Genomic DNA, 16,717 nt, shown 5'->3' on the forward strand with positions numbered 1-16,717 from the left:
GCAGTTTTTCTTCTGGCTTGGTGGCTATGCTATTTATTGCTTTATTTCTGTTACCTCTGTATGGCACAACCATAACTTTACATAGGTAGTAGTAACAAGAAAGTGTACTAGGTAGAATGAAATATTTATGGCTAACACAGTGAAAGAAACACAGGACTGGTATGACAGCAGAGGCATTGCAGAGGGGAGACACTGAATGCAAAGGCCTACTGGCATGGGATGATAAGAGGTGGGGCACAGGCTTAGCACTGCACGCCCCACAGCTATAAACAATTCACTAACCGCCAAAGAAATGCAGACCTGGAACTGGACAAGAAGAGCTTTCAGGGGTAACAAAGAAAACAAGAATCCAATATACAAAAAAAGCATCCCATATATTAAATTTGGATGTAACATGGAGCTTGAGTTAATAAAGTACAAGGCATTAAAATGTGTTAGCAAACAAAAACTATCTCAAGTGTTTTCCAGAATAGGAAAAACAATTATCAACATCACATTCCTCCCAGTGAAGGTCTCCAGATGCTGTACCACCATATTGAAAAGGCCAATCTTAGAATCCAGAGGAGCAGTGGGAGGGTGAACGTAACACCAGGATAACAGGTAGAAAATGGGAATTGTGTGGATAATAATTTTAAGTGTATTTATTAGTGATTCTTCTTCTGAATATTTTTCTCTTTTTCTTCCTTCTGTAATAACTGCATCTGCACTAATGATTCCTGTATTTTAGGCTGTTAACATACAAGCGTCAAATTCTTAGCTTTATACATTCCTCTTTGCCCACAAAAAAATTTTGAGTGTATGAGTATTGCAAATTATTTCAGTATATTGGAAAGCAAGCAACCTAATACCTGGCACACTAGCATGCAGTTTCAAAAATTTCTGGTTCCTGTGGAAGTGATATTTGTCTAAGGTCATCCATATTAGAAGTCTTTCATTATTTATAAATCTGTCATTTTCTTCCCTCCATTTTCTTTCTTTATAGGCTTTTTCCATCAAGACTGTTTTACTCAATAATGTACTATTTTATATACTATATATATGATACATATAAATTTAAGCATAATTATAAATACATATAATATAATGATGATAATATATACCGACAAAGTCATTCTCAACCCACAGCAAGCTTCATTGCAGCTCCTGCTAAAATGAGCTTATTAAGTTGACCCTCTATAACACAGATCAATAAAAAAAAAATTTACAGTTCTAGCAAGACGTTATGGTATGCCTAGAAAGGCCTGGAATTATTCTTGCCAATATGACTATCACCTCAAAATTACTATTAGATAATTAACTACTGAAGAAATTATTAACAGCTATAGATCATTAACCTTTCAAACAAACCATTTCCTATGTACCAGCAGTCTCACCTACAAAAAAAGCAAGGCAAGAAATACAGTATCAAGATTATCTCAAAATACTTCAAAAATAAATACATTTGGTAAAAAGTTAAGAAACATCAGCTCCACTACAGCAGAAAGTTCCAAAGACAATCAGCTATAAAAACTACTGTGCTGTGTTAGGAAAGGACTCTCAAGAATAGATCATCAAATGTTGGTAAGATGGGTATCAACAAAAATGTAAACGCAAAGCAAATCAGCAAGACAAAAGGGCAGAAATCGGTTTCAGATTTTATCCTGGAGTCTGCAAATCAAGAAAGTTCTTTCTTTCATTTCTTTACCATGTCTTCTAGAAGCACATCATCCTCCAGAGTACCCAAAGGATAAATGCTGTTGACAAGATCACAGGAGGCAATTTGCTGATATCATAGAGGCTGGGAGAAGGCGTAAATGATGGTAAATAGAGACACCTCTGGCATACTGTAAGGTAGCCAGAGGCACATCTGTATTCCCAGGATATCACAGGCCTCGAGACTGAGCAAACTAAAGCATCCGAAGAAACTAATTCAACACCAACAAAAAAGGCAATATACACCAATATACAAAGAAGAACTCATTAATGTTTCACAGCATCAGCTGAACATATATCCACAAAAAATACATGATATGTTCATTTAAGAATATTTGCAATTCCCTCGGTATTTCAAATTCATCTTGTTCTTTAATATATGCATAACTTTGGCTAGCCAATATTAATTGTGGTTACAGCCAAACCACACACACTCCACAGCTAGCAGAATTTTTATAGGGAAGTTACCAACATGTAATTCAATTGCAGCATTTTGTTATTCTGCTGTCTTAACCAGGATACTACTTTACATCTTTCTAATATGATGCCATCAACACAGTCCATTCCACATTAGAAAAGTAGAGTTCAGCATGGAGAAGTCAGAACCAAACTGATTCCTTTGCTTTGCTAAGTAAACCATACTGAAGAACAACATAAATTAAAAAATTACATGTATATACACACATATATATCTTCGCATCATATGATACTGATGACCATCCCACCAGGGATCACAAATGGAGCTGAAACTGTCCAATCAATAGAACAGAAAGAGGTATGACGTATATAATATGGTAACAAGTAACAAAAGGTTGTTTCCTGATCCGTAGCTAAAAGACATTAAAAAAAAAAAAAACCAACACACACACCCCTACTTTTACAGCTATTCAGCTATTTGCAAGACAGTAGATCGATAGTGAGACTCTGAAATACAGTGACCAACATGCAGCTTAGTGGGTAAATGCTCTTGAACCTTTAAAGGTTCTAAAGATTGAACTGAATCACTGTCTTACCAGCTCTCTCTAAACTCATGGAATTAGTCAGCCATATGCTTCATAAAAAACAAAGCCACACAAAACCCCCACACTACTACTGCGTCTTTTTTGGTGAGTGTATAAGGAAGTAATTTCAGTTGATTCTTCCTGTATGTCTTAAACATATTCTGTATGTATTCTCTTAAACATTTCTGTAGGATGGTATCAAGTTTGGGCCCCTCCTGAACAATGGAAATATTTATATATTGGAGCAAATCCAGGAGAAGGTTACCAAAATTATTAGGAGGCTAGAGCACATGACATACAAGAACAGGTTCAGAGAGCTGTGTTTGTTCAGTTTGAAAAAAAAGAAGAGGAGGTGATTTTTACTTTTGAGAGTGTGTTCAGATATTGGAACTGATTTCCCACAGAGGTGATGGAAACACTGCCCATGGAGATAATTAAAACTTAACTAGATCATGCTCTGGGCAACCTGATCTAACATTTAAGTCATATCACTTCTGAAGGCAGGCCCTGCTTTGAGCAAGATCCTTGAGCAGATGACCTCCAGAGGCACCCCTTCCAACCTACACTGTTCCACGGATTACCTCTTTACTTCAAAATTTTAGAACATTTACCCTTTAAAGGATTCATTCTTTTAAAAGTATGACTTTAATAATGAATAACCATTACATTCCCTCAATTAATTAAATCTCAAAATATTACCTATGAAATCCCGAGGTTTCAAGCAGTAAAACAAAAAAACTTAGCTTTATGTTCCAAAGTAGATAGCACAGGTATAGTCTATGTCTTAGTTTACTAAAGCACTGAATATATACTCAGACAAAGCAGTTTTTATTCAGCGTGTGACTAACGTTTAGATACAACCAAATAAAATGAGCATTTAATTCAGTTTCTCACCTTGGAAGGGAGGTACTGATCTGCAGCCTTGGCAAAGCTGGAATCACTTCGACAGTACAGCCATTGGTCTTCACTCCTGGCAGATTGTCCAGAAGGCAGTCACTGAAGACTCCAAAAACTGAAGTATGGTAACCTGATTTTTAGAAGAAGACACCACTATATTGTGAATTTTTCTGTTTCTTGAAAAGTTGAAAAGTACTAAGCTTACTAGCGAGATCTCACCAGTCTTTCTGCTACCCAAACCACCCACTACCTTCTCTACAGCAGAATCTTCTCAGCACACAAAAGTATGTAAAAGGTTTTCAAACGCCCTAAACAACATTTATAACTACACGACAGCATACAAACAACACATGTATGCCCTTGTATCTGTGACATATAAAATAAATTTTAAAAAGGCCATGATTTCTATCATGCATTATGGTAAGAATCCTTTACAAGATCAACATCACAAGTCATAGCGTAGACCAGCATTTTATATCACATCACCTAATCCACTGGTCCGCATAAAACTCGTTACCCTTCAACATATGTTAACAGTTCCCTAATTCCTCCAAAAAGCATTTATAGGAAAGAGTCTCAACTGTATCCAGAAGCAAAGGATAAAAAAAACCCCAAAGGAAATTAATTAGGAAAAAATAAGTACACATGCATACACACAGACACCTGCCATAAAAGACCATAGCTTATCCTCTGAAAGTTCAATTTAGTAGGGAAGCACCTCTACAACAATTCCTTACCAGGCAATATATATAAACTATATCTGAGGGAAAATTTGATACATTGACACACAAACGGTCACCAGGTACAAAAATCAACTCCTCTACTTGCAATAATTTTTTTTTGCATGTGGAACTAAAAGCAGACAACTACAGCATAAATGCTCTGAATGTTTTGATGCTATTCTGTATTTACTGAAATAGTTTCTGAGAGGGGGAAAAAAAAATCAAATTAAGAATTATTTTATAAGCAGACAGAAAAGCACTTAAGAAAAACTCAGAACAGTTTCTTCCAGTTCAAAGCCATCTTCTTTTGGTGTTTAGCTTTATTAAAATGGTTCTTTTCCTGTAACTCTGTATTCCAGGAACATGTACCTAAAATTGTGTTGGTAAGATGATTCAGCCCTACTATGTGCTAAAGCTATCATCTTCACATATCCCTCCTTTTCCAGGAGACTGATCTGCTCATTTTCTACAAAAGCTCTTTACTTCTCTTTACTTACTACAGACACAACGTTATTTAGGCTTCTTAATGAAATGATATCTCAACTGCAACAGACTACACACATTGGCTAAATCCTTTCTACAGAAGAAATCTGCAAAAAATTTCTGTAATCTTACATGAACATGATTAATTAAGAAAAACTAACTGCAAGATTATCTTCTGCATTCTCATGAAAAAATTCAAGTAATCCTCCTCAGAAGCTTTCCAAATGAAAGCATTAATAAAGAGGAGTTTGAGTTCATTATCCTTTTGCTCTCATACACAAGATACTGTAAATATGTGTTCATTACTGCTGTTGCAACCAAGTGCTTTATCAGGCTATGTTTTTAATGCAGTCTAGTAAAGAAAACATTTATGGGTTTGGGTTTTTCTTTTCCTTACCCAGAGGAATTCAGAGTGGCAAATACTTACGTGACATACAAACCTACATAATCCACAGAGATGTAAAACACATGGTTGTTTCACTAGGAAGAGAATGACTAAGGATACTGCTTACCATTGACAGTGATCTGACCAGTAGTTTGAGGAACACCGACAAGAGTTACTGGATAGAGACCAGATTCTGCAGGTAAAGAAAGAGCTGCAGGAAGAGACTCAAATTCTACTCCTGTTGTCAAGAGACCCTGAAAAAGTCAGAGAATCACAGATAAATCCACTTATGATATACACTAACATTTTTATGATATATACTTAAAATTCTAATGTCTTGCATTGTATCACCCAAACTTTTATGATTCATTCCAATTTGCTCGTAGCAGTTATTTTGGTTTTTAAGTTCCAGTGACTGAAGCATGCCTCTAGAAATATGGCAAGATCTGTATTCAATGTGTTTCAGAGTCTCAGGTGGGAACAATGTATGAAAAATAAAAATTTATACCCAAGCACAGTAAAAATGAGTGATAAATCTGCATGTTGGTGTTTTGTACCTAATTTAATTGTACCTGTGACCTTACTTATATATTTGCTTATATTTTGGACAGTGGCAATCAAACATCAATAGTGGCTCTTCTTAGCTTTAATTAAAGTTCCTGGGTAGAAAATATTTATCCATGGGGAGGAAAAAAAAAAGTATTTACAGATAATAAAGCAAGACTAGCTTTACCATCCAACCTTAATGTTTCAATGAGTTGGAATAAGGCATTCATTTTGCTACACTGATCCTCTATCAAGCCTACATGCCCGCAGATGCACTGTATGATTTACTCCTTTAGTGTCAGGGAAATCTTTTAGCATCCTCTATTTAAAACATGGGACAAAAGAAATTAAGCAGAAAGAAAAAAATTATGTAACAAACTTTTTAAACACAGCATTACTGTACTTAGCAGACTGGGGGTTATTTTAACCTTGGTTAATAAATTTGAAATGCTTGAACACAGAACATACTGTTACAAGTAAGAAATGTAATGTTGTAAAGCACGTAAGTCTAAGTTACCAGCTGCTTTTCTATACACATTTTTTTATTATTATTTTTTTTTTTTTAATAAAGACACCATCTAAATATCTCCATCAATTAATGCAGAAAGTACAGCTGGATTGATCCTTAACTCCATGAGAAAGCTTCACAGGAACTCAAAACTCTATGAAAAAGGTACATGCTATGAACTATAAAACCCTACAAAAAAAGTAAAGATAGATGAAAAAATTCATTTTTCGAGCCACCAAAAACCACTAAGAGACTGAGGACTGAACAAGGAGTTTAAGCAGCAGCAATGCTAGCTGCACAGTGCCACACCACCAGCACTGCTTCCCTCTGAAAACATCTCTATCTGCCTAGTTTTTAATTCAATTGGGTTTTGAATGGTGCACCTCTAATGTTCGTGTCAGCTGTAAAAGGCAGACTAGCCATCTGATGTTTCTAATTCCAATTAGAAATTAGGAAAATTGATACTTGTATAACAAGTACTTAAAAAACCACAAATGGCACCACCAGAATTACTCAGCCAGTGACCGCAACCTGACCTGTCATATATATTAAGTCTTTAATGGCCTGATTTGCATTTGGAGTAACCACCAGCAAAAGTCTTCTTCAAGCAATTCCTAGATATTACCCAAAATCAACCTACCAGCAGTCAAAACCCAACCAAATTAAAAGCTGTTACCAGAATTTATTCCTTCCCAGGAAAGCAGTGTGCCTTCTGGAAAATTAAGAACTATCTTTATGTACATTCTACATAACTAAATACATGCTTTGTGACTAAGATTTTTAACAGCAAAGTTCTAAACACACCAGAAAGCAAACTGAACACCTTTGTGAGGTTCTCTTGATTCCTCTCCTACCAAAGATCTGATGTCATCAAGACTATAATACACCCAAAAGCTGTAAAATCCTTCATTCTAGAAATTTCTTCTTTGTAGACTCAGTACTGTTGATACAACACCCAATTCCTTATCATTGAACAAAATCAGATTTCATCAATTTAATTATAAAAAAATGCTGGGTCAAACCCTCATTTCTACTGAATTGTAGTTTTCTCCCAGTTTCACGTAAGAGACTTCAGCTGTCAGAAACAATCCACAAAAACGTAAGTAAAAACCTACTTCTGTCTTCCTATATATTCACCATGCAGCCTATCAGAGCACTAACCCTTTTTGATTCCCACTTCACAAATGCAAGCTCGATCACTACATTTCAAAAAGGTATGTTTATGTAGCTGGGAGTTTAAACAGGCCGTATTTGCACTCTTGGTGAAATACTCCTCACAATATTTCAGGATAAGGCTATCAAAGTAATTACTTCAACAACTAGCCAATAAAAACTGATTTTAGATATGATGAAACATAGTTCATTGCATATGACTGACCATGAATCCTTTCAGTGGGATTCATTCCACAGGAATGGGGTGAGCATTCACACTTTAGTACTGACTTAACCTGAGTCTTCATAATAACCATTCTGCTTTCGCTGAAGCAAATCTTAGAACATGAACAAAAGGTGATGCCACACACACTCCAAAACTCACTTTTAAAACAGGTATAGACGGGTATGTAAGATTATTTCAGTCCCAAAAGCACTGAAGTATCACTTGGCCAAATGTTCAAATATATCTGGATTATTCAGTATTTAACTAAATTCAAGGACTTAAAAGTCCTAAAAAATCAATGATAAAAAAGCCCCTCCAACATCTTCTTTAGTACCACCTATAGCAAATGTAAACAAACAGAACTGACAGGGACTCCTAAGTATTATCCGACCCATCTCCCTACTCTGAAGCAGAACCAACTCCACGTGAACCATTCCCAGCATGTTTATCTAGGAAGTTTTGGAATTTCCCTCAGTGGTATTCTCTAAGGGATTAGGTAACTCAATTGTGGTGGTGTGCTCCCGCCCCCATGCTGACCTTTGTTCCTGTGACAACGCTCCAAGTGATAACCCCCTGTGGCGGTCAAAATGGCTGCATCTGGTCATGCTGGCTGTGTCTGGCTCGAAGTGGATAATGACACGATAGGCAAAGTTTAATTTGAGCAATATACCCCCTAACACTGCTGGCCAAGGTCCAACTTAAGCCCAGTTTGAAAGAAACCAACTTCTGTAGTCAGTATGCAAATATGACTATCAATCAATCATCTTACTCCATCAATAGTGGACAGCTCAGGGCCTGGTGAGCTCTCCTGCACGGCAGCAGGCTGCACACCAGGATCTCCCCTTGAGCAGGGGCACCTCTCAAAGTTACTCCTCGAGGGTAAGAGATTCCTTGCTGCAACAGGTCATTGGTAAGTGATTAACAGCATGCTAAACTTTGAAATCTTAGCTAAGCGGTATAAAGGATAGATTGTGCACATACAGTCCTTTAGACATAAACCATTGACCAAGTCTGAGACTAAGTCTGGATCCAGCTACAGCTAAACTCTCCCCTGAGAAGGAGTTGAGAAGGCAAGTGGGTCCTTTCTGAACTCATGACTCAACGGGAGGGTCTCCCTGACAGTTTTGTCTGACCCTGTCCTCTGTGCAGTAATTACTCAAGTGCACCTTGCCACCAGATCTTATTAAACCACTGTCACATTTCCTATCAAACTTTGTTAAATCGCTATTTCGTAACAATAAACATATTGGTACTTCCCTCTTTTGAGTGAGGTGTGTCACTCCATCCGAGACATTAACGCAGCGGTTAAACTGGAAAGCCTTTCCAGTTCAAGCTTTCTCATAATACTACACTGAACTTGTCTTGTAGCAATTCATACACACCATTTTTTCCATTCCTAGCTAAGTCCCCAAACCAGCCAGTATACCAAGTGCCTATAAATATATACAAAATGCTAAGAAATTACAATGCCATTGCAAAACTACAGTCAGGTCACTTCTCTGAAATATGGGAAGTTCTTTGTTAAAACATGGTCCCAATTAGCCCAGTTTTCCTTAGGGCAAGGGGTAGAGGGAAGCAATGAGTAAATACAGCCTTCTCTCATGTTCTTACTTCTCCACTTCATATTTTTACTCAAGCTGCGTGTCAGGACATACATTTATACATCCCTTTCACTTCCTGCAGTATAACCAATTTCGTGCTCTTACTTCATATGAATCAGTATCCCAACCCAGCAATTAGGCATCCTCCATGATCAAGTTGGATTGAGGGGATGTGTGGGAAGACACTGCCCTGAAAGCCTTTCAGGGTTCTGTAAAGGAAAAAATAACCTCAAGGCAGACCATAAAGCAGCACAGTCTCAAGAATCACATCTGAAGTGGCCATACATGCACATATACAAGCTGCCATACTACCCCAAAGCTGCCAGCCAAAAACCTCACTGCCCAGCCGCAGTTTTGATCTATGACACCTATGAGCTCCCTCATTGCAGGGAATTGAGGCTTGGAATGGATCAGGGCCAAGTAATCCTGGAGAAACTAAAAGATCACAATAGGGAAACGAACTCAGAAAAATTAAATACATCAATGGTAATATGGTAATATTTTTAAAGGCTAATGGTCAAGGTTCAGGAAAAACAATGATTACAACCCAGCTGTCAGAGAAGAGCACCTTCCTCACCAAAGGTTTTAAATTGAGTATGTTCAGAGCAGAAAAAATCCAGAGAAAAATCAAGATAAATACAGGCAGTAACAGACAAATAGGTACATGAATGTATCTGGAGTACAATCACCCCAAATATGCACATCCTTATGGACAAGATGGAAGAGTTACTATTATGAGAAATTGCAAGTATTAAAATGATTTAATAACCGCGGGGGGGGGGAGTTGGTATATACCGTGTACATTCTTCCCTAACCCCTGAAATTATATTAATATGACACCCTTGGATCATGCCGATCACAAAAACAGCATTGTTGGTCACAAGTAACTGCTAAAGCAAAGTCCTGAGCACAACGTATTTTTCTTGTAATGCATTAAGAAGGCATTCTCAGCCTACTCTCTAACAACAAAACCCATGAAAACAAAAAGATTTTTCTAGAGAACAAATACAATGCAAATGCCAAAACACCTGCACATACCATGACTGGACTAGAAATTGAAGAGCCTCAATTGTGTTACCACACAAAGGAGAATACAGCATTTGTTTCTCTCATTATGAGAGTTTTACTTTTCAGTAAAACTTCAAGTTTTTAGAAGTAAAGATATAAAGAAAGCATAAAAAGTCATCAAAATCGAAAAAAAACCAATATAAACCTCAACTAGGCTTTGGAGTTCCAGCTATGAACTGAAATCGAGATACTTACCCTTAAAACATAACCCACACAAGTTTTAAAAGACAATGACATATCTAGAATGTCTGAAAGACATTTTCAATATCAGCTTTGTTGAATAGCAGAATTCAGCAATATTTGCCCAACATTGCCCTCTGGTGCCTAACAAGTTTTTAGTTTAATAGTGAAAATCAAGGCTGAAGTACTGTCCTATCCTTTACCCAAACAAAACAAAATAAACAAATAAAAAAAATTATTTCTATTATGTTAGATTTCTTCTCTCTAGAGCCTTATACATTATTTCAAGTAACAATATTTAGTAATCTTTAGTAGTCGCTGCTCTTTCTGGCCTCACAGGAAAAGTTTACCAGTACACAACTTTTCCTCCAGGGAATGTATGAATCACACGAAAAAAACCCCACAATTTTACATTTCCTTGTATTCTTATAAAACAATTTAAATTGTCTTAGAGTGAATACATGCATGCTATTATCACACATCACTTCAAACCTCGATTTAGTTTTAGAGAAACAACTCATATGTAAATGGTAGCGTTCAGGGATGCTGTTAAAACCACGTATGTAACTGCTTTTTTTAGGCTTTACTTACAAATCCTGAAAGGCAATCATTCTTTTTCTAAAGTAACGCTGCCCTCAAAGTTAGTTTTCCTGCTACACATACTTTGTATATTGTTACCTAATACTTCACACAAAAATCACCAATATTTATTTAAAAGAAAATTTTCCCCCTACTATTTCTAACAAGGTTCTTTTAGGCAGACCTAGAAAACACCAAACACAACCGTTTTTATACTCCTCCACCTTCACCTTTTTTGTATACAGTCTTGCCAAATATAGCTTCAAATAAATGTAGTGTATCAGCAAGTAAATATTCTCTCAAGATGGCAGAAACAGTACGAAGATGTGAACGCACTAAAGAGCAGCTCATGGAAACAATTTAAATGATAATAAGCGAAGTTACGGGACTTTTTTATACATAAAAAATTATCAAAATTTTAGATGGTATTTTTACACATCAAAATAGAGCTCTGGGCTAATGGTATAGTTTTGCAGTTTATGAAAAAAAAAACCAGCCATTCTTATAGCATCATTAATCAAAATACTACACTTAAATCATCTGCAAATAACTACACACTCCTACAGAGAACTACAGAACCAAGGCTTTCTTCTTGAATAATGATTTAATACTATAAATTACATTATCCACGTGTTTTGGGGTTGTAATTTTTAGTTTAGCAGTATTAATTTATTAAACGCAGTTTACACTGCTCTGCATATATTGTAGCCTTCTTAGAGCCACAGCTATATTTTCTACAATAAGTGTAGAAAAAAAACACTTTCACTCAAATAACATTGCCTAAAAATTTCTCAGGGTTTTTGGGGGTTGGTTTTTGGTTGTGGTTTTGTTAGGGCTTCTTTTTTTTTTTTGGGGGGGGGGGGGGTGCTTTTAATAAGGTAAACTTATTTTTCAAGTTTGAGAAACAGGAAAAAGTAGTTGAAATCTTAGAGGGCAACACAGTTTGCAGTGCATCTTCACATGCATTTTATTTTAATGGTAGAACTCATTAGACTGTACCATGATTTACTGCTTTAAACATTTGCCCCAATATACAAAATAAATCCATCAAAGATTTCCCAGGATTTTTTTGAAGGCCAGAAATCTGAAGGTCATTTTTACCTGGACAGAAAAAAAGGCTTAGTAAAACTGCAAAAGATGTAGAGGCTATCATTCACATACCTGAACAAGTCTATACAGAAATCAATATTCATGGGAGAAAAAGTGTGTACACTTACTTACAGCTGAACATCACATCTCCTGTTAACCTGGGCTCCACCACCAGGGTAACAAAACTATTCAGTCTAATGCATTGCAGTCAAAGCTAGTTAGGCTCATTTTTGTGTGTCTCTCACTCTGTTGATTTAAGGTACCTGCTAGATTTTATTAAACCATTTCCTCTGATCACCGCTATGATCTCCCCTAGTTTGCTTTATTGACTGAAACACACAGTTGTTGGACCTAACCACTTCCATATTCCATGAATAAACACTTGCATTTGTCGTTTTACAAATGCTATTCCACCTTTCAATAGATCAGCCTTCTAATTATATGGACAAAACAAAAGCATACAATAGAACAAGACAAGAAAAGTAACACAGAAATGGGACACAAATGAAGATCAGATATCTACATAGCATCCCAAATCATGAATATGCATGACAAGGAATAAACAGCAAGAACAAAGACCGGCAAAGAATTTTGACAATAATAAAGTAAAACAACAACAAAAAAAAATCAACTTTTCAGACAGTACAGGGGCTTACCATCTGAGCAACACTGACCGAAGCCTTGCATTCACAATCTCGCGTCAAGTCTAAAAATTCAATTTCTTTTACTTAAGCACACCTTAATTAAACTACATGTACTTAGCATCAATACTTCCAACAATGAAAAAAGCTAGAGAAGCCTTTCAATGAAAGGGAATTGTTCTGCTCAACAGCTTGTGCTCAATACCAAGTTGTTTACCATCACAACTTTCAGCCATACCAAACAAGAAGACACATTAGAAAGTTTGGATCAATACTTCCAGCATTCATTTAACATGAAACAAGTAAGCTAGCAGACAACAAATCATAAATTGTAAGACAAGGGAAAGGGGAAAATTAGAAAAAAAGGAATAAGACTACAGATTTCAGGACAGTTAACGTGTTGCTGGATGGTGAACCATTAAAAGGATAAAGAACAAAGGAATTCAAGCAATGGAGAACTGAAAGAACAGCCAGTCACTGGAAACAGGCTTGATCAAGTAGTCATGCAGCAAAGGTAAGGTGCTGAGTCATACAGATGGAAAACAGTTGTGGGATAAACAAGCTGAAAATACCACTAAATGACAGAAAAAGATATGCCTGCTATGAAAACTATTCTATGAGACTAAATAATATGAAAGAATGTGATACATGATGAAGAATCAAACAAGGGGGCATGGGGACTGCAGGCATGAGTACATGTTAATAACAAACCAAAACATTTTAAAATATTAAACACCGCTTTGAATTATTAAAATAAAAACAAAAGAGCTTCTTCTGGTGATAAAGTAATAACTATTCGCATATTCTAGAAAGCTCACAGATGTGACTGGAAAATTAGAACAATGTTGGCTGGAGGGAAATGCCAGAAGCCCTCTTGCCCAGCCCACTGCTCAAAACAGCACCCATTGAGGGTAGTTTAGGGGTTTCACTGTCCTATACACTCAAGTTTTGAAGATTTCTAAAGATGAAGAAACCACATTCCCTCTGGGCAGCCAGTTCCAGTGCATTAATTATCCTCATGATTGCAAAAAGGGAATGTTTTTTTTTATTATTATTTGGAAAGTCTTCCAGTGCTGCAATGTGTTCATTGACTCTCACCCTTATGCTGGGCACCTCTGGGAAGAGTCTGGCTCCATTTTCACTGCACCTTCCCATCTGGGGATTGAGGAAAGCAATAGGAATACCCCAGTATTCTTCTCTTCTACAAACTGAACAGATGCGGATCTTTGACCATGCCCTCATCTGCCATACGCTCCAGCCTGCCAATCATCTGGTAATGCTGCTGGACTAATACCAGTATGTCAGTATTTCTGTTACACAGGGAGCTCAAAACTGGCCCTAGTTCTAAAGACATTGTCTCCCAAAGGCCAAATCAAAGGGGAAAATTACTTTCCTTAACTTGGTGGCTACAGTCTTGATACCACAGACAAATCAAGCAAAATCAACTAATTCCTACCAATGAGATGACATTAGCACACAGCAGAATTCCTCAAAGCACTCTTTATGGAACACTGACTAAAGAATTACGTTAATCACTTCAATTATTTGTATCTAGTTTGCATGCCTGCTTCCTCTTATGCTTACCAATGAAACTGAAATTTAGTATTAATTCAAAGATAGAACTTTATCACACTAACAGTAAAAAGGAATATTCATGTTCCTACAATTAATTTGCTGAGGGAATCGATGGAGTGTACATCTATGCAAATAACTGTATTCTCAGTTCTTAAGTGCATGTAAGCACTCATAAGAAATTTCCCCATTAAGAAATTATCCAAACCCAGGTTTTTTAATATACAATTACATCACTGCTTACACAATACAAATTAGACCACAAATCAAAATGTTCTTGTATAAATTAATTCCTATATAAAGTCCTTTCTAACGCACAGCTTTACAATTACTTTTTCTATTCACTTCTAATAATTTGGAATACTGTGAGAGTTAAAGAGAAAATGCTGCTGAAGAAACCAGGTTATTTATTAGCTTCCAAGAACGAATTTTATAATGCTGTAAGCACAATCTTTGGGCATATTCATTTCCCATGGAAAAATGCTGTATTACCGTGGCATATCATCAGTAATTTAGGTCAGATTGTTTGACTAGCCACTGCAGTAGACCTATCAATATAAAAACAAACAAAAAACCTGAGCATATAAATATGCACTGATTCACTTAGCCCAAGAGAACAATGGGCTTTAAGAGACGGGATTAATTTTTTAAAGCAATATTGAAGGTAAAAATGTTTAACATAAATGACAACACTGGGTTAGGACTGAGTGGAGATTAAGTTGGTTTAACCCTTCAATGGGTCACAACAACAAAAAAAACCCTGTTAGTTGGCATAAAAAGAGGAAAAAAAAACAATTTACTTTCTTTCAGGATACACTGCAAGCAGTTGACTGAAGTAGTAGAGGGTTTGGGCTTGATGCTTCTAACCTAACATTCTTCTCTGGTATTCTCGTCTTTTTTTCCTCCCTCCTGATCATTTTACCATACATTGTTTTCAAATAACATATATCATTGGGAACAGCAGATGTGTGAGCGGAAGCTGCTATTAAAAAAACCAAAGCTTCTCAGAACGGTCTTAATTCCTCAGATTTTTAAAAATGTTGTCAAACTGGGAATTTGAAAAGCTGGGATGAATGCAGGTTTTTTTAAATTACAGTAGCAATTATCTGGGGTTTGGGGATATAATTACTACTTGAAAACCAGTATATGTAAATTACGTAGCATGAGTTCTAGTCAATGCAGGAAGGTACATGTCTAACAGTAAAGCATTTAAACACTGAGTGGCAGAGATTTTCATTCCAATACCTCATCACCAACAAATGAGAAAACTGACAGTACTGCACTATTAAACTGAGGTTATATTGGGTTAAACCATTTTTTTTAACTTTTTGATTTATAGAAAACCTTATTTCAAAGTCCAAATGAGATTTTTTTCAGAAAAATAATAGAAGGGGAAGATTTATAAAGATACATACCATGTTTTCTACGCGGAGCTCAAAAGGCATAGGGTTGTACACCATCAACTGAACTTCACATACGTCTCCCTGGACCCACTGGAAGTCTACATGAAATAATTATAGAATTAATGCAGAAATTACCTAATCATAGCATTATATAAAAGTAGCATCAGCTCAGCTGTCAGATTGCTATATTATCTTTATGGTCTTGCAGCCCAAGTCCTATTCAAGTGCACTGTGGGACACAAGCTATAAATCCCAGGCAAAGCAATGGGTTAAAGGACCAGAAGCATTCATTACTACTGGCAAAATTAACTCAGGCATCAATTCAAAACAGTACTTAAAGACATCCTTAATGTTTAACACTTAAAGGCTTACATACTTGGAGTCAGGTACAGAGTACACCTCACTTTGGATATGTAAGTCTCAGATAAGAAGCAACCAGACAAGGCATGAGCATAACAGAAAGAAGGAAGTTAAAAATAACAGAAACAAGTCTTCATATAGACACAGCTGATGATAGGGAGTAAATAAAAAATCATTCTAAATTAAGAGGGAAACAACTGCTCACCGGCAAGATGCCACCTCAGTTTCCTCCTACTAGTTTTCTTTGGGAAACAGTAAGTAGTTTGGGAGATGCTGTGGGAAGGGGAGATGACACTAGGTCTTATAGATACAGATTTTTTTTTGAGGTTCACAGAATGGAGACTTAAGCAATAACACAAATTATTAGGTAACTTGTGAAAACACTCAGGGAAGACCATGAACAAAACCAGGTCAGGTAGTATGATGTCCTTCCAGTTTATATCTCGCTACAAGAAACAGGTTCAACTTTAAAGACATTTCACCCTGTCAAATTTAAAATTTTGGCGTTTGGGTTTTATTGTTTGGGGGTTTTAAATTTTAGAAAATTAGAAGTTTATGGAAGTGAGTTCAGCAGCAGCGACACACGTTCTGAGGTACTGTTCAATGCAGAAA

At 36.4% G+C, this 16,717-nt stretch overlaps 1 protein-coding gene across 7 annotated transcripts in view; it reads right to left on the reverse strand.

The window, feature by feature from the left end:
• TRAPPC9 (trafficking protein particle complex subunit 9) overlaps window positions 1–16,717 on the reverse strand; it is a 508,634-nt gene that overhangs the window by 427,308 nt on the left and 64,609 nt on the right. For all 7 annotated transcript variants that reach the window (XM_056330195.1, XM_056330194.1, XM_056330196.1 and 4 more), the window contains 3 exons: window positions 15,758–15,843; window positions 5,308–5,434; window positions 3,588–3,720 (listed from right to left, as the gene is read on the reverse strand). In XM_056330195.1, the coding sequence (XP_056186170.1) occupies window positions 3,588–3,720; window positions 5,308–5,434; window positions 15,758–15,843 (346 nt within the window). The remainder of the gene's footprint in view (window positions 1–3,587; window positions 3,721–5,307; window positions 5,435–15,757; window positions 15,844–16,717) is intronic.

The sequence above is a fragment of the Falco biarmicus genome, chromosome 3 (genome assembly GCF_023638135.1).
Source record: "Falco biarmicus isolate bFalBia1 chromosome 3, bFalBia1.pri, whole genome shotgun sequence".
NCBI classification, from domain to species: Eukaryota; Metazoa; Chordata; class Aves; order Falconiformes; family Falconidae; genus Falco; species Falco biarmicus.